Below are 25,879 nucleotides of genomic sequence, written 5' to 3' on the forward strand. Positions count from 1 at the left end.
CTCCTTAATAAAACACAAATTTTCAGCAGCATTCCAATGACAAAATCCAAGTAAATTTATCTTTTATTGTTAATCAGCATGTGATATTATTTATGCCTAGGAAATATCTACACTGTGTTCATAGAATAGAAAGAGGAAGTAAGAACATTATTTAAAGAAGTATTTTTTCTCTTTATATCGAAGTTAAAACTACCTTCTGTTTGAGTTCTACAAATATTTATTAATATTTAGTAGATAAATAAAATGCACTAAATCTAGGAAAATCAACACAGGAAATTCTTAGGTAAGTCTGATTCTCTCTCTTGTGTTTCTCTTCTTTCAAGTATATTTTCTGGTTGTTTTTACCTTTAGTGAATTTAATCTCAATTCAGAATAATTTTATTTCCTCTAAGTAACCATTTGCTTAGATTCTGCCCAATTTCATTATCTACAAGTCAGAACACTGTTTTAGGAAAGGGTTACGTCCACAGATGTGGAAAGATACATCCTTTGCTGGAGTAGGAGGGCAATGCCCTGTGCACTTCCTGAGGGATTCCTAGCCCATCAGCATTCTACCTGCTTCTTAGAGATAAAGAAAGAAAAGAGTCTGACAGCACGAAAGGGAAGGAACAGGGACCAGCGTTCACTGATGCTCCTTTAATAACGGGATGGCTGATGGACCTGCTCTTTCACACAGTTACAGTGGAGGATGAGGGTCTGCGCTAGCGAACCGGCTCCTGGCCCACGTGCTGCTTGGCCCCCTCGACACCTCCTAGAACTGGGCGCTGGTTTAACCAGTTACCCCTCCTTCCTTCACTGGGCTGGAAGGTTTGTCTTGTCTGTTTTCATATGCCCTCTACCACCTTGCACAGTGCTTTGTATATATAACAGACACAGACACGTGTAATAGGTTTTCAATTTAATTTCACAATACCTTAAACTCACATAGTACTTCAGAATTTGGAAAAAAAAGGGTAGCCAAGATTTGTATGAAGTTTATAAGTATACTTTACGTATGTTAAAAACACTCCTATGTCGAGGGCCACACACAGTAGCTTGAACACAGCTGGTGCTTAATAAGTGGTAGCTCCTGTTTCTATTATCATCTCATTTGACTCTTTAAAGCTATGAGGTAGGAAGGCCAGGCTGTTGCAGGGAATCCAATGTTTACACATGAGGAAATGAAAATTTGGAGAAGGAGTCTGCTAAAAATCTCAGGCTTGTTCATGACGGAGGACAAGAATTGGAGGCTTTTTTTCTTCATCTGTACTTTCTTCTCTTTATAATACACACTATTTCTCTCTTATTTTCTCCCTCCCTAGCAAGCCTCCAAAGCTTGTCGTGGCTGGAATGAAACTGGCCTTCAAGGTCCTCCCTACAACGTGCTAAATGAGGCCACACGATGAGCCAGCACTCTGCTTCCTAAGCCACGGGGACAGTGCGGAAGGCGGGTGACAGGAACAGGGGAGGGAGGAAGACTTCGTATGCAAACCTAAGGCAGAAGATACACGTTCTCCCCTTTCTTCCCTCTGGAATATTTACACAGCTTCATTTTCAAACACTAAATAAAAAAATCTGGAGACTTGGGTGATGTATTTACTCAGCCAAGACCAGCTGAAATGCAGCATCTGTTTTCCTGGGAGCTTCCGTATTCACCAAATCGAGCATCTGGGTTCCTGGAGGCCAGTGGGGCTGTCCTCATCCCGTCCACAAATGTCTGCAGCGCTCTGCTCCCTCAGCGCTTTGTCCTCCTCAAAGGACAATATGAGACACGTGTGGTCCCCGCCTGATCATTTCTTTACTTATTCAACACATCGTGATTGAATGGTCACCATGTGCCAGGTGCTGCAGCAGGCTTCAGGAATGCAACAGTCATTTTTTCAGACCGTGCTTTACCATGTACATGGATCAGACAAACACACATCCACGTGGAGACAGCGTATGTACACATATGTGAGGGGAGTATTTCTTTTCTACTAGGTAACCTTGTAGACTCCAACTGGAACAGGTTGTTTTAGCCTTCTTTTTTGACTTAAAAAAAATAGCCTTGATAAAGAAGATACGGACATTTTTGAAGAGTAGTTGAGAGTGCTCCTTTTGTAATAAAGCTCCCCTGTTCCTGTCATAACCCCTTATTTGGATGAGATTTCTCTGCTAAAGGAGGGTCACTAAGGAGCAGCCCCTTGTCAGTGTGCTGGGGCTCCCTGGTGCACGAGCCTCTAATGAGCAGGTGCCAATACTAAAGAGACCATGGGAGACAATGCTGTCGCTTAATGACAATTTCCCACTGCTCCAGAAATGCAGAAGAAAAGCCAGAACATTGATCCAATGGCGGTGTTCTGTAACAGCGACTATTCCTGTTACGGCGGGAGGTTGTGGGAGATTTCATCACTCTCCCTAATACGTGCCAGTGCGGCCAAGCGTCCGTGATCAATGTACTATTGTTACCAGTCTGCTGCCTTTCTCTCGGCGTTGATAATAGGCCTCTTCCTATGTGTCTCCACTATAAGGTTAAGTTGGTAAACTTCCCCAACTCTTACAACCGATGAATGGTGGTCAAATTAGGACCAGCAGAGCTGGAAATCCAAGTGAACGTAATATGGAGTATTGAAAAATGCAACAAACTAACATAAGTCGGCAAAATCCAACTGTGCTCCTAGCAGTTGTGACACTGAACTCTGGCTCTAAATGTCCTGGGCTGCTGGTTGATTGGATGTTTACTAAATATTCTCCCACAAATGCCTTTAAAAATGTATTTCTTGACTTAATAATTGTGATAAGAAGAGACAGCATGCTACTTCAGTGCTTGATTTCGACCTTCAAAAATGAGGACTGTAAGTCTTTGGGAAGACACCCATCTCTGAAAGGTTTTAAGAAAAGAACTAAAACTAAACTTACTACTTAACCAAATTTGACTCACCTTTTCACTGAGCTGTTTAGAACTTCTGGCATCTTGGCTAATGCAACTGTGCCTGTTAATAAGGTTTTACAATCACAAAAGAATTGAAGGCATGCTAGAATTTTGAATATTTTTCTACAGGAGAAAATTTAAGGAGCAAGAGGCTCCTGTTTTCAAACACAGAACTAAATTTCATGAAATTCCAGGAAATGAAAAAGTCCTATCATTTCATGTTTTTTTCACAATAAAAATTATCTTTGTCACCTGTGCTGCAACTGACTGACATGTATACGCTCAATGCAGGTGTGGTCTCACACGGAGGACGTAACTCAGTAATCCATGAAGCCCACTGGACTCTTAGATGAGTCAATTCTGGGGGCACAGACAGCCTGAAAATTTTCACTAGACAGCCACAAAGCTGCCGTGCCACTTAGCAAGAAACCTATATGAAGAACACTTAAATTTATATATACTGATTGAAAGGCTGAGAGACATTATGTCTCATTTTCAAGTGTGTGAACGTTTCTCATTTGGGTTCCAATGGAGACCCAGTTTCATTGCCTCCTGTTGAGGACAGTGTCCCTAATTCTACAGTCAGATTGAACAACTTTCTTCTCTTACCCCTACAGCACTTAACCCCACCAGCTTTCAACCACCAATAGCTGGGTAAGGTCTGTCTCCCTCAATAATCCTAGTGGTATCTCACACAATTAGAAAAACTTACTTTTAACAAAGGGCTTTGGCACTTGGAATCGAAGTTCAAGTTTATCACGGATTGTCCTAACTTTGTGACAGAGATGGGGCAGAAGCAACACTTCCCATCTGACTGACAACTGAGGAAATCTGGATTGCCCTGAAGATAGGGACTGGATGGGGTCATCAGTGTGTCTACTCTATACTTAGTAAAATTCAATGACGTGACTTGAATTACACTGGTTGGAAGATGAGAGAGATGAGAAAATTTTCTTTCTCGTCCAGAGGTATCTAAACATTGTGTGAATCACTGCGTGAGGGTACCATCTTCTCTGATCTGAGTGTAAGTAGTTTAGATTTCTAACTATCCGATAGAGCATTAAGGGCTTTTCTACTTAAAGCAGGGAGAAAGGTTGGGGAGCACGACATTGAAAGTTCAGGTTGCCTGCAGACAAGGCAAGGATGGAGTGGTGAGAGCCCACACGAAGGAACAGTCAAGGCAGGAGCCTACATCGGTGTTTTTCAATCCCTAACGTGAATAAACATCACCCAGAGATCTTGTTAAAAGTCTGTAGGTCTGGGTAGGACCTGAGAGTCTGTATTTTTTTTTTTTTTTTTTTTTGGCAGAGGGTGCTGATAATTAGGTTCATTTATTTATTTTAATGGAGGTACTGGGGATTGAACCTAGGACTTGTGCATGCTAAGCCCACACTGCCACTGAGCTATACCCTCCCCCCCGAGATTCTGTATTTCCAATAAGCTCCCAGCTGATGCCATATTGCTGGTCCTCGGAGCACACTTTGAGTAGCAAGATTAGATCTCATAGCATCTCATGAGTGTTCCTTATGCTTGTATAAGAGGAAATTTCATATAGAAATCAGAAAATTTTCAGATATACATCAGGAAGTTTACATAAAACATTCAACAAAAGATTCACTATTGGGATTCTCGATGTAGAGCTTGTGATAACGAACTACCTTTTTTTTTTTTTTAAAGAAAACGATATTATCTTAAAAAACACTAAAGTATTATCTTTAACAAAAGGTTTGATTTGCTTAAAGGAATACCCTTTCAGGCGAGGGAGGGACACTTGTAATAAAATCTGATATACTATCACTTGTCAGTAGGGCCCGTGGTCTAGCCTTCACAATTGTTTTGCTTACTACTTGTTAATAATTGGATTTGACTGAATAACAGCCTACAGATTGAGAATATAGTAAACATCCATTCTGAGAGAATTACTGGTGGCAAATTCTGCTTTCAGATTTATGGAAAGCACCCAAATTCCCTGCTTTACAGGCCACATTCATTCACTCAGTCAATATTTATTGAGTACCTATTATGTGCCAGACAGTGTCACAGATGCTGGGGGTTCAGCAGTGGGAAAGACAGCCTGAGCCCCGCACTCACGGAGGGTACATTCTAGATGCAGAGCACAGATGATGACAGGAGACAGTGGTATGAAGGAAGGAGAGCAGGGGTATGCGTTACAGGCCGATGGAAGAGAAACAGCAGCTATCTTTGCTCCCCAGAAGCCTCTCTGACGAGGTATTGTTTGAACAAAGCTCTGAATGCTGAGGATTATTTGCTTTTATGGGCAAAAAGTGATAGACACTTCACTTTGTTGACAGTTAATACTGTCTGTTCACATAGTGTGTCCTATGTGTATTTAATAAGCCCACACTCCTTCCTTGGCCTGGGTGCATGACAAGGGTTCGGGATAAAGAAAGTGCGGGATGTTTCAGATCTTTCTGATGAGTAATTGTTAATTTTTTATTATGATGTTTTAAATTTCAATACAAGCCCAGGACATGGGACCTTAAAATACAAGCATAAATGTTGACAGTAAAAGAAGTCACTGGGTACAGGAGACAAAACTTATACTCTGAAATCAGATTTAGGTTGCAATTTGGATATGGGATCCACAGGTTTACTATCCGTGTGGCCCTGGGCAAGTCACCTAACCTTTTATAATGCTACAGAGGCGAGCTCATTCTACTTGCATAATTTAGGGCAATTAAAAAAAAAAAAAGCTGGTACACAGGAGGTCCTCAAACAATAGCAGCTATAGTCTTCACTGTATTTACGAAAGCACCGTACACTGACCCAGTGTAGGCGCCGGCCTGTTGGTGTCCTTCCTATTTATTTGCATTATTGGTTTCTCTGCAATTTTTCACTTGTACGGATAAACAAGAGCTGATGGTATGTGCATTTTCGCTTGATAGAATTTCATAGGATGCGTTTCATCAGTGCATGATTAGCTTCAAAGCTTCGAATCTAACCCAGTTTTGAGATAACTGGGGAAGGACACTAGGTGGAGGGAACAAACGCGGCATTGTAAGAGAAGCAGAAGTCAGCTCGAGGTTGTCTGATGTTTTTAAACTAACATCATCTTTAATCTCCTATGCCCCTTCTTCCCAGATAGTAAGTGCTGTGCACTAAAAGTGCTGAGATAAACTAATGGGGAACAGGATACTACAAAAGACATTTGAAAGAGCCCAAGTAATTTACTGCATGTCTGGTTTGTTTTACTTTCTAAAGCTTTCCTGTTGCTCCAGGAAATTTGTCTCCTCTGGCAACCTTCGGCCCTCTTTTGGCCGGGGAGTCCCGAAAAAGCCTACGAGGGCAGGTAAACAGATGCAAAGCTCTCTCAGTGAGGAGTAAGTGCAGGCCTTGCTTCCTGGGTCACATCTGAGGCACAAACAAAGGATCCTTTCGTATCTGCTGGAGGGAATTATCCCAAATGTAGGCAACCGAGAGGCTGCGGTGCCTTCAGATACACATAACTCCCAACGTGCTCTGAAGGTAATTTACATGCGTGAGCCACTAAAAGCCTCCTACTCAATGAACTGTACCCCTGGGGAAAAGCTATGCAGGCCCAGATCAGTGTGGGAACAACATAAGGGTGTTCTCTGTGCCAAAAAGGGGATTGGGCTAGATGGAAAATCCCCAAAAAGGACCATCTGGCAGCATAAATTATCCATTTAAAATGGCTGGTGTGAGTTAATGACACCAAAGTCACCACGAACATGTACAACATCCTTCAGTTGAGTTTTAATGTCCCCTCAGGCCCTGTTTCAATTATGACTTTCTACGCTGAATATGGCCAAATGTAAATTTATCCACTGCTCCCCCCAAACACATATACCATGAAACTGCAGTTTTCTGTAATGAAATAGAGATAGAGAATGGAGAATCAGTCCAGAAATAGAGTAAATTGTGGGGGATTGCTCTAAAAATAGAATTTTTTCCCTTAGAGAACCACCCCACAGTTATACTATACATACATATATGTATATATAGTATAATATACTATGTGTCAATAGTACATATGTGTGTGTGTGTGTATGTGTGTATAGTATATAGTAAATGGCCATATATATCTCCTCCCGAAAAGGATTTAGCCATTAAACTTTGGTTATTTTATGACCACAAAGGATATAGGTATTCAGATGTTAAAATTTATGATCATTTGAATCATAACATGCAGAGAGGAACAGAATTGCTCTGCATAAAGGAGTCACTAGGTCAAAGGACTCTGCATTCAACCTATCCCCACTGTCCCCAAGTATGCCCAAAGAAAACAAGGATGCAGAGAACCGTCTCATGGTGGAGATGCTTCAGGGACACCAACACAATATAGCAGCCTCAGTTGGTGTAAAACTGCGTCAGGACCACACTCAAGTACGAGGTCCCAAACCTATGTATTTTGATTCTGATTCTCACCGAAGCAGGTAAACTGGCCAGAACTCTAACTGGCCTTTTAAAAAGGGTTCAAAGAAGTTTTAGCTCTTTTAATGTTTTCACAGCACATAAACTTCTCACTGGCGCTATCCTCAGGTCGCGCTGATGGTGCAGTTGGCAGCACGAATGGTCAGCATGTTCATTTTCATTTAGTGAAATGTATTTCTGAGCCACTTCTAGTGAACTGACATGAATGTAAGTGTGGCGTGAAGCTGATGTGTGGCCTTTGTAGAAGATCCTCCACTCCTTGAGTGCTGTGTTGGTAATAATTACAAAACGGCGGCACTGGAGGCTAAATCCCCATCTTTGCATCTCCCACATCACCACATAATGATCTTCTTATGTGTCTGTTTCCCACCCCCAACTGTGAATTCCTTGAAAGCAGGAGCCATAACCTTTCCATGCATCCTTGAGTTCCCAGAACCAGGCAAAATGCCTCTTCCAGAGAAAGTTCTCCTGGAAGGCGTGAGTGGATGAATGAATGAGTTGGATGAGAAGATTAGGTAGAAGGAAGGCAAAGTGAAAGTTCTGCATTTTAGATGAAGGACTTAGTCAGCGGGGACTGGGGTTTTGTTTTGTTTTTAATTATCATACAGTGAAAGTGCCTGGGGGTTCAGGAGTGGAAGGCATCCATTTCTAGGAACGTTAACACATGGATGGATTCCTGTACCCATCACCACAGTCAGAATACAGAACCGTTCTATCACTCCTCAAAATCTCCCTTGTTGCTACTTCCTTTATAGTCACACCCTCCGAGGTTCTCTTTTGATATGTTAAAGAGGAAAGAAAGGAGTTAGGATCTGAAGATGAAGAGGGTCAGAGATTTTCTTGGGGCTTGTCTGTTCTTGCAGAGAATTACTCTGAGGCACAGAGTAGAGGGAATGGTCAGAAATTTTTTTTTTTTTCAAATTTACTGTGCTAGGTAGAACTCCCAGATGAGTTACGTCTGTTACCTCGTTTAATTCTCAAGAGCACCGAAATAGCTATTATTATTGACAAATTATAAAACTGGGGACACTCAGTCTCAGAGAGGTTAGGCAATTTGCCCATAATCACACAGCCAGCAGGAGCTGGAGCCCGGATTACACTCTGCCTGTCTTTTCCAAAGCTCACTCTGTTCTCTACATCATTTGACTCTGCATATTGAGGAAGGCACTAAAGGAGATTCCCGCTTGCTCGTGTGGAGGTTAGACATCAAGAAAAGTTTCAAAAAGCTTCTGCTACCAGAATCATTCACATTACTCAAGACTCCAGAACCAAGACTAGACTACCCCAGGGGGTTAGAGTAGCCATCATTTGCTTAGTTCACTAAAGATGGACATAAAGATAGCTATTCCTTTTAAATAGAAAAAAGAATCATGATGAAATCCAGTAATAGGAAAGCATATTTAAAAGTCTCTTCCTTTAATAAAGATGCACGTACAAGCCACCGCACAGGGAACCCATTCTCCCTTTCTAATGTTATCAATGCAGTCGAAGGAGTTGATAGATTTTTATTTTGATTATTGTTTGTTTGTTTTAGGGGAAGGTAATTAAGTTTATTTGTGTATTTATTTATTTTAATTTTTTTTTTAATGGAGGTACTGGGGATTGAACTCAGGACCTTGTGCATGCTAAGCACACACACTACCACTGAGCTATACCTTCCCCTTATTTTGATTATTAAAAGGTAATTCAAAAAAAACCAAACCCAAAAGGCAGCTCGTATAAAACAAAAGCAAAGGTCAACAGAACGCTGGACTGCAGTGCAGGTGAAAATGTGTAAGAGGAGGAAATCCTACACACCATTCTCACCATCTTTCATCTCAGCTGAATGGCAGCCTTGTGCTGCCTCCCTTTCTTAAGAGCAGCTGTCAGATAGAAACACGTGTTCACAGGGAAAAAGTCAGAAAGTCCACGGCTCTGAGCTGGCCCCCTCCCTTCACCCCCGGCATGGGCGCGCACGCACATCCTAGACGGCACGGTGGCTGCCGCCTGGCCGCCTGCCCTGCTTACCTGGCTCCACTTCATGCCACCCGCTGGACTGACTCCCGCTCCCCGGGGAGCGCCCTTGGCCCGTGTAAAATGGCTCTTCACCAGGACTGTCCATTTCATCCTCCACAGACTTGAGGCGCTTTGTGGAGCTGGAATGACAAACGGGTACGTGTTTAAAAGCCATCCAAACCACCTTTCTCCTGGCTGACAGCAAGCCAAGGGAGGAAGCAACTGGACAACTCGGCGGCGTTCTAGGACTCTCTCTAGGCTCCTGCTCAGTCGGGTGAGTCACTGGATGTGGAACAAAATCTTGGGTCTGAGTTGCTCCAAGCGTCTGGGTTTGATTTTTATTGTCACTCAAGTTGCTGCCGCCGCCACATCCTGTTCCTTGTTCCTCTGAGGAACTGGTGGCTGGCTCCTGCCCCTGCCTCCACCTGGAAGAGCGGGTACAGTTTGTATCTCCTCAGGTGGTGGCTGGGCGTAGCAATCAGCAGTGTCCCCACACATCCATTCAGCCCCTTCTCCCCAGGAAGGGGAGAAATCAGGGCACATGGCCCTCGAAGGAGAGCCTGGGTTGCCATTTGTTTTTTTCCCACTTACATCTGTTCACTGAAAAAAATATTTCTTGCACAGTGACAACAGGCCAGGTACTGATCTAGGCACTAGAGATAAAACAGTGAGCAAAGGAGATAAAAACAGAAGCAAGGAGTACACTTCCTTGTCAGAACAGGGCACATGGAAAAAAGAGTAACCCCGTGACTTTTATGCCCTTCCTCTACACAGAAACAACCAAAACAAAGTTCTATGCCGTCGGGGTGTGGAGTGTTTAGTTTTGGAGAGGTATGGTTGAGAAATATCCGGAATGTGTTCCATTTCCTTCAGTTAAAGGTCTGAATATTTTTCTCCCAACCTGAGTCTGCAGGAGTCACGAAATGCTACACGTTGCGAACGTCGTTCTAACTGTGCTCACTGATCGTCACTAACATACCAGTAGGGGCGGACTTCGTGCCTTGTTGGGAGATCCCTTCCTCACATGTCAGGGCACAGAATTTTAACATGTGTTCATTCATCAAACATTCACTGTGCACCTCCCCCACATGCCGAGTGCCATGCCTAACGCTGGGACACTGAAATGAATCAGACATAATCCCCTGTCTCTGCGGGGTTTACGAGCCCGTGGTTGAAGACAGAGAGGTGAACAAAATCATGCAAAAGAGAAACATAGGTATGATGATGGAACCACACAGACGTTACAGTGGGTTCCTCGATCGAGGAAGGAAACGAAACACTGGGGAGGTCACGAAAGGCTTCCCAGAGGAGACGGTTCCTGAGCTGCCTGTAAGAGGGAGTGTCAGGAGACAGGGCAGAAAGAAGGACAAGACAAGAGGCAGGCTGTTGCTCCACTCAGGCGGCCATTCTGGATTTGAAAATGTTGAATGACTTCTTTACCAACTGGCAAAGTGCCATGGTCTTAAGCCCCTTAAGTTTCCCCCAACCTTGCCACCTCATCTTTGCCCCAGGACAGCCTTATGATCCAGAACCTAAAGGGTTAAGGTGTGGCCCATCAGGGGCATTCCAGGACTCAGCACCGGGGCAGGACAGGGTCTGTCCTAACTGGTATGCTCATGTCACACGGGTCACCGGCTATTTTGAACACCACTCCAGGAGGAAGGTACATTATCAGGCAGAAACAGCACCACGAGTGGAGTGTGACAGGCAGAGAACTGCCAGGTGTTTGCTGCGGCTGAAGTGGGAGGCGGGGCACAGCAAAAGAAGGGGGCGGAGGGTACGGAAGACACTGTGTGTCTGGACTTCATCCTACAAGCGGTGGAGACTCCCTGAAAAAGTCTAAATGGGGAGTGACACCAGCATCGTGTTTCAGAAAGGTCACTCTTGGCGGGGTGGGGCCTAGCTCAGGGGTAGAGTGCATGCCTAGCATGCACAAGGTCCTGGGCTCAAGCCCCAGCACCTCCATCAAATAAATAGATGAATAAACCAGATTACCTCACCCTGCCAAAAGAAAACAACCACAAAAAAACCCAGAAAGGTCACTCTGGTAGTTGTACAGATGATGGTTTTTGAAAAGCACAGGGAAAAGAAGGGGATGGAACCTAGAGGCAGGGAGAGAGCGAAGAGGCTACTGTAGCAATCCAAGTGAAAAAATGTGGAGGGCCCAATTTAAGGCACAAAATTCTAGTCCAGGCTTCTTGGCCTCTAAGTTCTAATTGTCATTAGAGCCAGACCACAGGAAAGCAACGTATTTGGAGCATGCTAGCTTAGCACCCAAAGGAAGAGCCTTTAATAGCTTATTTAATGTTCTTTGCTTGTCTTTGTTCAATGAAAAAGAGCCACTCAAAGAACTTTTCTGTGTTTTATGTAAAACTACATCTAACAGAAGTCTTTTATAAAAGGATATACACAAAAAACTTCTCCTAATACATGAAACCAGAAAAAAATACGGTTTCTGTAAATGAATTTCAATTGTTTCCTTTTATGAGTGCTTCCCCTTCTCGCCTTGGCAACCAGGAATCTCAGGGCTAAATGTAAGGCCTAACTCTTGGTTCATGTTCCTGATAGAACAATTTCTCTCATCTTTTCAAATGGTTTCTGGACTCTCTTTCTGTATTTAATATTACCTGTGGTGCTTTTAAATTGAAAGCCACTTAAAATAATTGGGGAAGTTGGGAGAATACAAATTGGGAACAAACTAAATGTTTCCCTTATGTTTCCGGGCAAATGAAAGGCAAGACCCACATATTCTGATAGGACTGTGAGCTCTGTGGGGAAAGACACTATTGGCTGCTTTGTTTTAAATCTCTAGTGCCTATCACAGTGTCTGCCTAACAGCAGATGCTCAAAAACTGCTGAATTGGGCTCTAGATTTAGAAACAGTCATGTGAGTACTCACGACAAGGGTTTGCCCAATGAGATCCCACCCAAAAGGCCAACAAATCGCCCATCATTCTCCTATTATTGATATTTTTCTGAGTTTCTCAAGCTTTCGATTTCCCCAGTGTCCTCTAATAAAGTGCAAATCCCCCTACAGTTATTAAATCCTAAAGGTGGAAGGGTCTGTAGATGTTATTAGCTGACCTCTGAGTCTGAAAGCAAGGATTGTCAGGGGTTGATGCAGGACCCATGTTCCCAGGATGGAGACCCAGGCTGGAGGAGAGAGAAAGATCCAGGAGTGAAGAAAGAGGTGCCAGGAGGGGCGGGTGGAGGGCTTCCAACACAAAGTTTACGGACTTCACAGACTTGACAGTTGGTTTATCTTGATGAAGTTCTTTGGGATAAAAAAGTACATTTTATCCCAATTTTTACACTACCCCTTCTATGATTTTGGAGGTGTTTACTATGAAGGGACAGAACCTACAGTTAATGCCTATCAATCTTCTTTATTTTTTAACATTTAGAAATGAGTCGGTCATTAATTTTGGTTTCTTGCTGTTGACTTTCTAACACACTGATTCTATTCTCCCAGAAACATTTGAAGAACACAGGAAAAGTACCAGTAAAGATCTGTACACAAGAGGGAGGACAAATACCCCTCTGAGCAGTGATACACCATCTCTTCTTGTGTGTGGAATTTGTTCTTTTGTTCCTAGCAATTCAACCCAGAAATTAAGGTAAGACCATGACCTTCATTCCAAATATTTGCTGAATTCCTACTATGTGCAAAGCCTAGAATCCACAAAACTGTAAAATGCCTCTTTCCTGAGCGTTCCTACTATCTGAACTGAAAATTCCCGTTTTCTTGTCAGTCTCTACTGAGAGATTTCAAAGCTCCTATTACCTGACTTTACTTCCACAGTGCCTAGGACAATATCCCTGGGACTTAATAAATATTTGTAGCTGAGCTGGAAGAGCTAGACACTGTCCTCTAAGGGACGTAGAGATGGGGAGGCAGGACCAGTACAGACATCAAAGATAATAATAATCATTCAAGATTGCAAATGCTAAGTGTCCGGGAAAAGTAGAGATGCCTGATTTTCCTTTCTGGGGGCTTCCTGTTCTGTTGTTTCCTTACTGAAAGAGTGAGCCCCATTCCTCAGAGGAGTCAGTGTGAAAATAGCATGGTTTTAAAGTTCCAACAGACCTGAGTCTGAGTGTAGACTCTGCTATTTACTTGGTCTGTGACCCTGGGTGAGTTGCTTAACTTCTCTGAGCTCTGGGCTGACCCACTGTTACAAGGCTGTATCGTAATATTAACTCCTATCAGGCATGCAAAGCACCTAATACAGTGCCTGCCACAAAGCAGGTGACCAATTAATATTGGCACAGCATGAACAAATATTGATTGGTGGATGAACTTTTCTATATGTAAATCGGGGGTAGTCTTCTGGGCACATTTCCTAAACTGTACACAGCTAATTCTGCTGGGTCTATAGATTTAAAGAATAATTTTAAAAGAATCATCTTAGGAGAGCCTAATGAGAGCAAAACAAACATATTACCAGGTTATTAACTTCTGATGCTGTTTATAATTAGCTCCTTATCAGGGTTAGTTATGTGCGGAATATGGGAATGACACGAGCCTTTTAAATAACATTAAAAACCACATTTCCACATAGAGAGTCATGACCAAAAAAACAACAAAACAGCTGGAGAAGTCGAGAAGATGTTTGGGATGTCCATGGCACATGAGCAGCACACGTATGAAAAACAAACAGCCCACCAACTTTTATATTAATCACTGACCACAAGTACTTGTAAAGCTTTTTCATGCTGACTGAGTGTAGTGACAGTGTTTCTTCCATCAGCAAACACTCAAAATCTTCAAAATGTATTAACACCCAAATGTGTTTTCACGGTCTTGTTCTTTTTATTATAAATGGGTTTTTTTGGTGGTTTTTTTTGTTTGTTTGCTTTTTTCGACTGGAAACTTTTTTTTTCTTCCTGGAGGAGCTGATGCCACAGTGAACTAAGGGGAACGTTTAAACAACGTGAAAGATGATGGTAGGATTTGGTGGTTATGTTTAGGGAATGACCGTATTTCTTTAACTGTCTTCAAGGTATTGATGATGACTAAGCTGGTTTTTTTTTTAAAGTAATGATAGTTAAAACATATGAAGTCAAGGTAAGAATGAGTCTCTCCCAAGGAAAATTTCTATCATCTGGCCATTGTTTGAAATCCTAAAACTCCGGCACTTGCTTTAGGAGGAATATACCTTCGTCAAACGTTTTTCTGCAAAGTACACAAACATTAAAGATTGTTCTGCACCATTCTTTTCTTTGTTGTCACAGTCCAGTGCTAAAGCCAATTTGTAAAAGAATACTGTGGGTTTAATGCCTAATCCTTTCCCCTCTGGTACAGGTTATCTAGAGACAACACGATCTTGCAAAATGCTTCATTTTGATTTTGGCTTTGTGACCTCAAGGGAATCAAGAACCCTGGAATCATTATCTGGTTGTGTTCTTTGAGCTTTGCTTTTTTAAAGGTCTCCCATGCAGCAGTGTTTCTGATCTGGCCCCACGCTGCTGTCGGACTGCAGTCGCTTTTATAGCCTCATACCAGGATAGCAAGTAGGTTTCATCTCTCAGGGCACCTCCAGTAGACTGGATTTTGAGACCTTTTAGGGCTCAGTAGGAAAAGAGCTGGGACTAAGTGGTAATTAATGTCTGCTGTGGGCATGCGGACTGGGCTGATGTCACCAGTGTCAACTTTCTGCAAAACAAGCCAAAACACACACCCTTTCCCCTAGTAGAGCTTTGCCCTTAATTTCCGGAGAACATGCTGTGTTCATCACCTATCCTTCTCCGGCCTTTGCTCGTGTCTTCACCCCGCCCAGAATGCCATGCCTTCACCTTCCATCTCGCCAGCCCTCACCACCGCTTACAGCTTACGGCTCAGCACAAGTCATTCTTTTTGGATAAAGCTTTCTTTAACTATTTTCAGCCTGTGTCACACAATTTTTTACTGACTGGGGTGTGTGTGTGTGTGTGTGTATACACATATGCATGCTGCATGTGTGTTTGCTTTCTCTCTCCAGTGAGACTGAAAATCTGTTGGGGCTGAACCCACTTCTAAGTGTCTTCTGCTACTATAGGCACACTGCTAAGTGTCTAACAGGCCCAGGGTTAGTCAAGGTGTATAACTACGCAGCATGACCTCTTTAAGAGCCACCCATCAATTACCTGGTAGAGGATGTGCTGGGTAAAGACCTCCTCATTGCTCCCGGACTCATGCTGTAGTATGAAGAACTTTCTAAATCTGAGAGAGAAAAATTTGGGCCAGTTCCTGCAGCTATTGGTGCTGGAATTAAAAGAAGAAGAAGAAGAAGAAACATCAGGTTAAGTTCTGTGAATAAAAGAACAGTGAGAGCATATTTCAGAGTTGCATTAAACACGTTTCATTTTCCAATTTATGTGGCAAGTTTCTCCAAAATACCCAGTAACGAACTCTGACCTTAAAACAATATTGACAATAAAAATCACCTACATCAGAAGGACATATTTTAAAATAATGCACCTTTCATGGTTTCTCTTTTTTGTAATGGTAAATTGTCACCAAGGCTGCAACATTCCTGGATGCTTGAGGCAAAAAAGACCTCCACCTTTTGGTCTGAAACTTTTCTTGAATGACCAACCAGAACACTCCCCGGGATTTTCCAACTTTATCTGATCCCGACAGCTTCCATTCATCTGTATTTTAGAATTAGTTCTGAACTGCAAATTCATCTTTCTAGGCTACCTAATCCCAATTTCTTACGATGAGAAATGTGTGATTTCTCCTTACTCCAAAGCACCTCAGCACCCTGCATACATCATCGCTTTAAAATTTTTCCCACCTTCTAATTTAAGTCAGGGTTCTCAAATCACGGTCCCTGAGCCATAGTTTTTGTAGGTAAAGTTGTACTCGAGTAGCCACACCCCTTCATTTACATCTTGTCTCTGCTTCCACACTACTACGGGAGCAGAGACAAGCAGCTGTGACAGGGACCATATGGTTCACAAAGCAGAAAACAGTTATATAGAAGGATTTGCCGGCCTCTGATTTAAGGGATGGTTAAAAATAACTTTAACTACATGTGATTTTCAGAGCTGACCTTTGCACGAGATGTGATTCTCTGTACTTTTTATGTCCTGGAGCCTCTGGAGAGACCTTGTTTACAGGAGGAGCTTAATAAATATTTTTGAATGAATAAATAACATCTATCAATCTTAGGAAATAATTCTGGGTAAAATTAGTGGTGCAACTATATAAGTGTAAATAATCTGCTCTTTTGAAAGACTATACAAAGGGGGGAGCAACAGATGCATATTTTACTGCAGTGAGGCATTAGTTTGAGAGTTTTAAGCCCATATAAGTGGATATCTAAATAAATTAAGTAGAGGCTCATCTCCATAAGAAGAAAGGATAATTAGAAAAATCATGAACCAGGGACTTTCATTCTTCCAACAAATGATTACTGAGAGTCTGCTAGTGCCAAAAATTGTGCTGTGTAAGGAAGGCACTTAGATGAATGACATGGTCCCTACCCTGAAGCAGCTCTCAAGGGTTAGGCTGACAGGTTAATTTCAATACAGTCTGATAAGCCCTTTGCTAGAGTTATTCCTAAATTGATATGCCGCACAGAAGCGGTTACCTAGCCCAGCTGAGGGATAAGAGGTTCAAGGGAGTAAAAAGGCCTCGGCAAATGTGATGTCTGGGAAGAATGTTAAAAGGACATGTAGGAATTACCCAACTGAGAGGGATGGAGGTATTCTAGGTAGAGGGAACAGCATTTATAATGGTGAGGGAACAGCATTTATAAAGGTAAGAGAACATGAAATGTGGACTGGATTTCTGATAACGTGGTATGATGTAGTATACAACATATGGGGGAAGTAGGAGATTTAAAGTCAGGTCACGAAGGGTCACATAGGTTCGAGGCACATGAATTTGCATTCAGCAGATTCCCAAGTTTATAAGCTACTAAAGCACTTATCACACTCCACTATATATTCCCAAGTTTATAAGCTACTAAAGCACTTATCACACTCCACTATATATTCCCAAGTTTATAAGCTACTAAAGCACTTATCACACTCCACTATAACTGGGGACTGCTGGGGTTACATCACCGGCATCTGACACCAGGAGGCAGTCAGTAAGCATTGGTAAAATGGAACTGATTGTTCATCAAAGGAGAATCAACAAAGTGTAGGAATGCTATCATCAAATTTGCATTTATAAGCGAGACACACCACCTGTCAAGAGGGTAGGTATGGTTTGGGGAGTGGTGGCAGTTGAAGAGTATTATCAGTAAAACCATGGAGGCCAGTGGAGTCATTTAAATAAGAGAAGATGGGGGTGTGGTCTAAATTCAAGGGATAGAAAGGAGGAGCCTGGTGATAGCTATTTGGGAGTGAGAATTGAGAAAATGTATTGACTTCTTGCGTGTGGTAATAATGGAAGAGGAGGGGCATGGGCTAATTCCCAGGATGACTGCTTGGGAAACTGGGCGAATTGTGAAACCATCATAAAACTGAGGAATCAAGAAAAAGTATGCGGGGACACAGCAATGTCTAAAACAAACACTCAGTTGTCTGAACCTTAATCACAGCCATCACTATATAAAAACAGTCACTGCTAAGAAAGAGAAGACTCTGAAATTCACATATACCTTTTGAAATTCAAACACATCTCTCACTCATGGGCTCTGATGAAGGCCTTTACTTCAAAAACAAACGGTTTGGCTTGACAGTCAGTGTAAACAGAGTTCTCATTAATAATTTTGCTAGTTGTTCCCTAACTTTTTATATTAAGTTTATTAGCCTAATTTCCCCCTTTGATTTCATAACACCTAATGTATGAAACAGGCCATGGGTCAACTGTGGGCCTGGATCGACCATTATCCCTCTTAGCAGCCTGGCATATAATTAGTCCTAATGTCTGTGCCTTCATGGAGCTCAGAGTCACACCTCTCGTCAACGAGAGGAAAGGGAAAGGCTAGCCGGTGTCATGGGTCTGGCTTTAGATTTTCTTCACAAGTTTCGGGATGGAACACGATGGAAACTGCATGACCCCACCCTCCCTCTTGGAAGGGAAGACACAGCAAGACGCGAGGAGATGGACTTGGCTGGACTGAGAGAAGTCTGCGGCCTTTGGCCTAGTGGTGAACATCCAGCTGCTCTTACGTTGAGCGCTTTATCGTGCTTTACCCTGGAAAATGCCTTTCACCTTGCTTATATTTTTTAAATATCCAGGGAGCCAGAATAGGCGAAGGAAGAAAAATACATGTGTGCATGCGGGGAGCCCACCTCTCAGAGAGAATAAAAAAATAATCACGCTCACAGAAACGCTCCTTAGCTTGCCCGTGCACTTCCTTCCCATGAGCCACCTAGTCCACTGGCACTGCGACCTCAGCAGCAGATCTGGCCTGGCAGCCAGCGTGGGATGCTTCCCACCATGTCTGCTGGCTTTCTGGTGAGTCACACTAGGGCTTGGCAAGCTGATTGTGTGTCTTGAATTTTAAAACCCCACTGAATTCCTGATGTGAGAATGGGTTTCACACCTGGGTTAAATAATCCTAAGAACACACAGATCCAAATTCTGCCGCCTTCAAAAGAGTCTGCTAGGAAACACCGCCCGGGACTGTCTGCGTGTACGTTTCGTGCGAATGTCAGCTTAGAGGAGTGGATTTGGGTTCAGGGATGCTGTGACAGCCAAAGGGGAAGCCTCCTATCTGAGGGTAGGCGTCATAGCAAAGAGTCCTAGCAGTGGGTTGGGTATGCCCAGTGGCTCAAATCTGGAGAACAGGAAGAAGCCTCAATAGGTAACTAAGAACCCAAAAGGCGGGCTTCAGCAGGCTTTTCTCAGTCCTGTGGAGCCGTGTTTTAAAAAGCACTTTATTTGTTATATCTAACTTAAGCCTCAAAACAATCTTTTCAGGAAAGTACATCTTCGAGGTAAGGAGAACTAAGCCCCGGAATGAGATTAAATCATTCGTCCTCGATCACAGAATGGAGAGAAAGGGGGAGAGCCAGGGTTAAAATCCAAGGACGTCTGACCTCAAAACCTGTGCTTTTTCCAGCGCAGCACCCTGACTTTCACATACAATATTGGCCTTCAACTTGAGATGATAAAAAGGTATACAGGACTTCTGTCCCCGTAGGGTTTACAGTCTTGCAGAATCATAAAGTAATACCTGAATATCTAATGCAATGCTGCGTGTGTTCAATCTCACAGGAGAAATGCAAAGAATGTGTTAGGAAAGTTCAAAGGAGTAATAGATCCCACAGGCTTGTGGGATCAGAAAAAGGGTTGACTCCAGGAAGAGTGGGTGCTTAAGCTGAGCCTTCAAGGCTGGTTAGGATTTAAAGGGGCACAGAAAGAAAAGAGGAGAGAGTTTCTAAGCAAATGACAGAGTATGTATGTAAGCCTGGGGGTATGAGGGAAGTGAGAGATCTGCGGAGTCCAGGACAGTTTCTTTCTTTCTTTTTTTTTTAATGTTTTATTTATTTTATATATATATATATGTGTGTGTAGAATACACACACATATATATATACACACACACATATATATATACACACACATATATATATATATATATATATATATATATATATATATTTTTTTTTTTTGGCAGGGGGGAGGTAATCAGGCTTGTTTATTTTCAGAGGAAGTTCTGGGGATTGAACCCAGGACCTCGTGCATGCTAAGCATGCGCTCTACCACTTGAGCTATACCCTCCCCCCAAAGGACGGCTACTGAGTAGGGGGGTGAGCACTGCTGAATCTGAGGAATGTTAATATGACGACAGCATACGGAATGCATGAAAGGGGACTGAGACCCTGGGGGTGGGGAAATCAGTTGGTAGTTAATTCAGGAGCCCTGGTGAGAGGGAACGGAGGCCTAAACCACACTGTCAAGGAAGACAACAGAATTTTCACAATGTGCATCTGTCACCTCTTCCAGGATAGTAAACAGGTACGAAAGATATGTTTCTAATTATACACTGTGAAAGGGCATAAATAAGCAAATGATCACATTATTCTAATGGATATTAAATATCAAAAAGATGTACATAGCAAAATGTGCCTCTGGGCTAATAATGGTATTACGTCCCTTTTGCAAATTAGGGAAATAAAAGTTGTCAAGGGTTAAATGACTTGTCCAGTGCCTGCCTAGGTTGTCACGTTGGGCTTCTGAGGCTATGACTAACTGCCTGCTGGTGTGTTACAGAGATTACTTAGCCACCGCCAATCCAAGGTAGGGATGTCAAGAAAGGAGGGGACCAACCACAACACTTCCTGTCTGTGCCGTAGACAGTGAGACCTGATTTTTCTCCCTTTGTACTTTATCATAGGCTTTATCATTCTTTAGTGATCTCAGACATAAGATTTCCTACCCAGCTAGATTTACTGCAATTTGAGCTCTGTAAAGATAGCCGTCCCAGGGCTTAGAAAAAATGCTGGCCAGGGCCTGGGAGAGAGTGTTTAGAGTCCAGCCCTGCCAATAACCACCTGTGGAATTTGGTTAAGTCACTTAAACTCTTTGGACCTCATAATTCTAATAACAATTATGATAAAAATGAAAACTCACCACCACCACCACCATCACTGCAACGGCCATCACCATCACAACAACGAGGACTAACATTTCTTAAGCATCACTGATGGACAGATCCAGGCTAAGAGCTTTAAGGACCTCATCCTTGAACACCTGGAGGAAGGAATGACTGAGCCACGAGGAGGTTTAGCACCTTTCCCAGACTGTGAAGTCAAAGGGTTATACCAGATGGCCTCTAACCCTGCAGATCCCACAGCCTCTCACATGTTCCCAAACAGCTGATGATCCATAAATATGTTTTGAAGAAGAGTAAACAGTTACCTTCTCCATTTGCACCTCCTCCTCCAAACCTTAAGCAACGCAAGAATGACACTTAGAACCCTGTAATTACACGTCAGTAGTGAGAACTGGCTCCCTGCCTTTCTTAAGCAGTTCTGTGACCACTCCAACTTGAAGTCTTTGTGGACTTGGTTCCACTGAGGAGTTTTTCTCAAAAGGTTAACTTAAGATGTCTCTTAAGATGGTACTTCTAAGTCATTCATCCCCCTCCGCCCGCCCTTCTTTTCCTGTCATGAGTAGAATGTAGTCTTTGTGTCATTTCTTAATAAATGGTTTGCTATTAAGGAATCATTACAGTAATGTGGGCTATTGGAAAAAAGGGGTTACTTTAGTAGCCAACCCTCTTAATGACCTGCTCTTCTGTACACATTAGTAGTTGGATAAGGTTGTGGTTATTGAACTTCTGCCATCCACCAGAGACAACCTGCTCGGGCTTGCATTGTTGGAAAGAGGATGATGGAAAAAAAAAATTTCTATCCAAAATTTCAAACTGCTCTGCCTGGGAGATGACAGCACACTGAGTTTACAACGGGTGCAAAGGGAATCAGCGGGGAGCATGAACTAAATGACCTGTGTGGCCAGCCTCAGGTTAACGGCACCCAGTCTCTAAGAGGCTGCGTCCAGTGGAATCCAATAAATATTTATGGAGCAACTTTAATGTGCCAGGCGCTGCCCCTGATGCTTGAGAGCCATCAGTGGACAAGATGTACAAACACCCTGGCCCTCGTGAGGCTTACATTTTAGAGGTTAACAGTCATAGCTGCCCCTTCCTCAAATTTGCATGGCAACTAAAGAAGATGGAATAATGGAATAGGGACCCCCCCCCCAACAGAAAGATTATCAGGGTTTACTACCCCATTTCCAACTAGTAAAATAACTATTTAAAAAAAAAGAGGGAGAGAGGTCTGTTTCTCTCCAGCTTACATAATCTCACACATGCACTGAGACTTCGGGAACTTGTACTTTAAGACCGGGCAGGGGGTGGAGGCGGGGAGGAGGGAGTCCAACAGCAGCACACAGCTCTATGGGGCCAGCACAATTTAGTGTTGTTCTGCATTCTAGTGGCAAAGATCTTGTAAGAAAGTCCATGTCACTGGCACAAAAGGAGTGAACATGGGAAAATACTTGTTCTTCTTTCTATCAAAGGCGCAGTTGTAAATGCACAATGCTACGAAAACTCAAGCAAATCTGGAATCATCGTTAAAGGGAATTAACTTGGAAGGTAATTTACGGCAAGAAAATTCAACTCCTTTGTTATCTTCCTTTTACCATAATATGCTTCCTGAACACTGCCTATGAGAGAGGGCTTTTAGAAAGAAAAAAATAAGTATAGTAAAATTAACTCATTTTATCAATTTGTGCTCTCAGCCAGAGTTTCCTGACTGTGGCTATGAGGGGCTGTAAAACTGATGAATTTGCATGGAAAAAGAAACCAGTGTAAGTAATTTGTGTAAGAGGGAACAGGGACATAGACTGCTATAACTCAGACACCCTGCAGATAGCAGACTGCTGCAGCGTGAGCAGTTATGGGTTAGAAAAATGACCACACTGCAGTCAGTCTGACTTGAATGGAAATCAATCCTAAAGGTACTTTCTCTGCTGCTTCTATGCCACGGTCTTCGGCGACTCCTTTGCCAAGCAGATTTCTGGTCTGTAAACCGTGTGCTGATCTCCTTTCCCGCCCTTCCTTTCTGAAAGGTCTGACCCAATGCAGGCAGGCTAGGAGTATGTTTTTCCAGAATGGGACACAAAAGAAAGGCACTGAACTAAAGCAAGGGTTTCCCTCTATGTGAAAATGAACTCCCCTGTTACTAGAAGACTGAAGCAACGCTTTTCATGAAATGTAGTATTAGGTGCGAAAAGCCAGCAGAATTTTTAACCCCGTCAAAGGCATCTGCTAACATCTTCACACACTCACGTTTGGAGGACACAGGGTGAGGAAAATGCGTGTTTCTGGTGGCAGAGGAGGTAAATAGAAGAATTTTTATTTCTAAAAAATGCTTTCCTTTTACTAAAGTAGGAACCATTCACTGATACCCTCTTTCTCCCCACTCTGACCTTTGAAGATGGTTTATCTCTGATAGATAGTTATTGTGAGTTCAACTTGTAAATAAAGTGCATTCATTCCGGCACTTTATTGCCATAAAGCCCAGTCCTGGATCTCAATAAACTTACATATCTACTCCATAAAGGAAGGAACTGTCTCCTTACTTCTGTATTCTCCTCAGCACACAGTGAAGAATGCTTCACATATTACACATGCAGCAAAAATTTACTGTATTGAACCAAGATGATACGAGCTTATTAATGAAAAATGGCAAAGAACTAAGTATTTATATTTATTTATTAGATATGTTAGATATTAAATATATATTTATATATATTTATATTCACTATATTTATCGAGCATTTAGTATGTGCCTGTCAATGGGACAGGTGTTCTACCTGAATTACCTCATTTCATCCTTGCGTGGGGACATGGAATGCGTATTTCTATTATTCTTATTTACAAGTGAGAAAGTGAGCTGTGAGGGTAAGTAAGACCATTAGGATCACACAGCTAACCCTGTGACAGACGTCTGTAGACACCTGCCTGAAGAAACAGATGAAAACACATTTCTAGTCTTTCCTTCATCATGGGTTACTGGGGAGATGAATTCAATATGATTTAAATAGAAAAAAAATTTATCACCAATCACTTAACTGGCCAAAAGTCTATTTCAGCATCCTCCTTCTCACTTCTTTGTTTTCATAGGTCTTTAGAGTTTCGAGTGTCAGGCAGAGTGTCACTGGATGAAGGGCCTGACACCTGGTCCAGCAGAGCAACCCACGGCGGGGTGAGCAGTGCCAACGGACCTCCTGCATTAGTGGCTTATGCCTTTGAGACTGAAATTGATTTTCTGCATTTTACAGCATCATCTCGTCTTAGCGTTTGGTTGAGGTCAAAAGTGGTACCCGTTTAGTATCTGATACAGCTTCAGCCATGGGATTAAGTCTTCCCTGACAGAGGATGGATTTGATGGCCTAAGAGGTCTTTTCACCACAGTGATCTATAAACTGGGGAAGGGCTTCTACCCTGAAGCCCCTTAACCAAGAGTGCGCTGGGACTATCGGACCATGAGCTAGTAGGAAACCAAACTGTGTCAACAGAGTCCCATCCCAACAACCTACAAATCCAGTTGTCTACAGTAACAGTTCTCATTAATTTCACCAAGAACTGTTTGATTTTCTTCCTCCCCCGTATATTGAAAAATCCTGGGTGCTAATTTGCACTCATATCAATCACATACTGGATTAACTCTCTTCTAGTAGTTGACCTAATATGTGGCTTTGCTGAGTGTGAACCCTACCATTCTCGTCCTACACATGCCTACAGGGTCATCAGCAATAGTCTTTGTAACCCGCAAGACTTAGCTAGGACAATATATTCCAGCCAGAATCTCAGTAATATCTGCAGTATTACTGTGGGGCAGGACAGGATTTCTGTCAGGTTTTTGGAAACCCACCCCCCCCAAAAAATGTCTTTTAGTTTCCCAGTGCTACCTATTGGGTATGAATATCTGTTCTTTAAAAATTGAGGCTTATGAGTACATAAATAAAGATTTACTAAAAACCACATTGGCAGTAATGACCTTCAGCATGATGGAATTTTTATGTCTATAATTTAAGAGAAAGAAAACAATTTCAAATACTCTAGAACTAAAAACTTAAAACAAAAAAACCTCTGAAAAAATAACCACTGTGTGGCTGGCCACTTAAAAAGTTGTTAACGTGTCAGTGTTGAAGTGAGAATTTTAAAACATCTTGTTACCCATTAGATACTGTGGAAGAGAAATTTCCAGAAAGATGCAGAAGCATAGGCTTTAGCTGCAAACTTGAGGAATAAGAATTTTCTGGCTTCCTAAAGCAGATGAATTAGATCTAGTATTGGCACACTCTTATTCTATCGGAACTACTAACTCTGAAGGGGCCACTGGAATGGTCCTTCTAGTAAACTGATTTTTTAGGGCCTGAATTCTAAAATCAGTCCTTCTTAATGTATACACACACACACACACACACACACACACTCAGCACATAGAGACACAGACACATTTTTAATAAACTTGCTGATAGCGTGGTCAGCTCAAGGATCAGCTCTCAGTCAAAGATGAGGGATGGAGGCTTTGCTCAGTAGTAATCACAGTAATTCCCAGGGTTGAGCACCTACTACATGCCAGACACTTGACACATTCTCCCTTCACCCTTGAAACACTCCTGCAAGCTGTTTCTATCTCCAGCACTCAGACTTAGATCCAGCACACAACTGATATTTAAGAAATCTCTGCTGATCAAATAAATGATGGTTATCAGTCAGGAGAACACAGCTGAGAGGGGTTAAATATTGCCTGAAGTCATGGCAGAGCCGGATGCCCAAGTCTATTTCCTGAACTGTTTTATGACACCATGATGCCATCTTAGATATAGAGTTTATATATTATACACAGAAAGAATTATCCAGAAAAGATGAGAAACAGATGAATATATAAAAAGAGATCATGACAACAAAAGAGTATGTACATCAAGGTGTTATATGGTTTTCTTCTCTCTGAGTCAAATCTTTACATAAAAAAATGAACATAAAAATGTTCACTGTCTGGTAAATTCAGCAGGGGATTCAGCTAAGAAAAGAAAACCAGAGGCCATCTAAATCTTGCCATGAGAACCCTCACTGCCAGCTCTAACCAGGGAGGCTGTAGGAGAAACAGAAAGGG

At 42.4% G+C, this 25,879-nt stretch overlaps 1 protein-coding gene across 5 annotated transcripts in view; it reads right to left on the reverse strand.

The window, feature by feature from the left end:
• The window catches only part of NFIA (nuclear factor I A), a 349,943-nt gene that overhangs the window by 86,955 nt on the left and 237,109 nt on the right, over positions 1 to 25,879 (reverse strand). For all 5 annotated transcript variants that reach the window (XM_074376373.1, XM_045512652.2, XM_045512658.2 and 2 more), the window contains 2 exons: positions 15,425 to 15,542; positions 9,311 to 9,438 (listed from right to left, as the gene is read on the reverse strand). In XM_074376373.1, the coding sequence (XP_074232474.1) occupies positions 9,311 to 9,438; positions 15,425 to 15,542 (246 nt within the window). The remainder of the gene's footprint in view (positions 1 to 9,310; positions 9,439 to 15,424; positions 15,543 to 25,879) is intronic.

Source organism: Camelus bactrianus, chromosome 13, assembly GCF_048773025.1.
Source record: "Camelus bactrianus isolate YW-2024 breed Bactrian camel chromosome 13, ASM4877302v1, whole genome shotgun sequence".
Taxonomy (NCBI): domain Eukaryota; kingdom Metazoa; phylum Chordata; class Mammalia; order Artiodactyla; family Camelidae; genus Camelus; species Camelus bactrianus.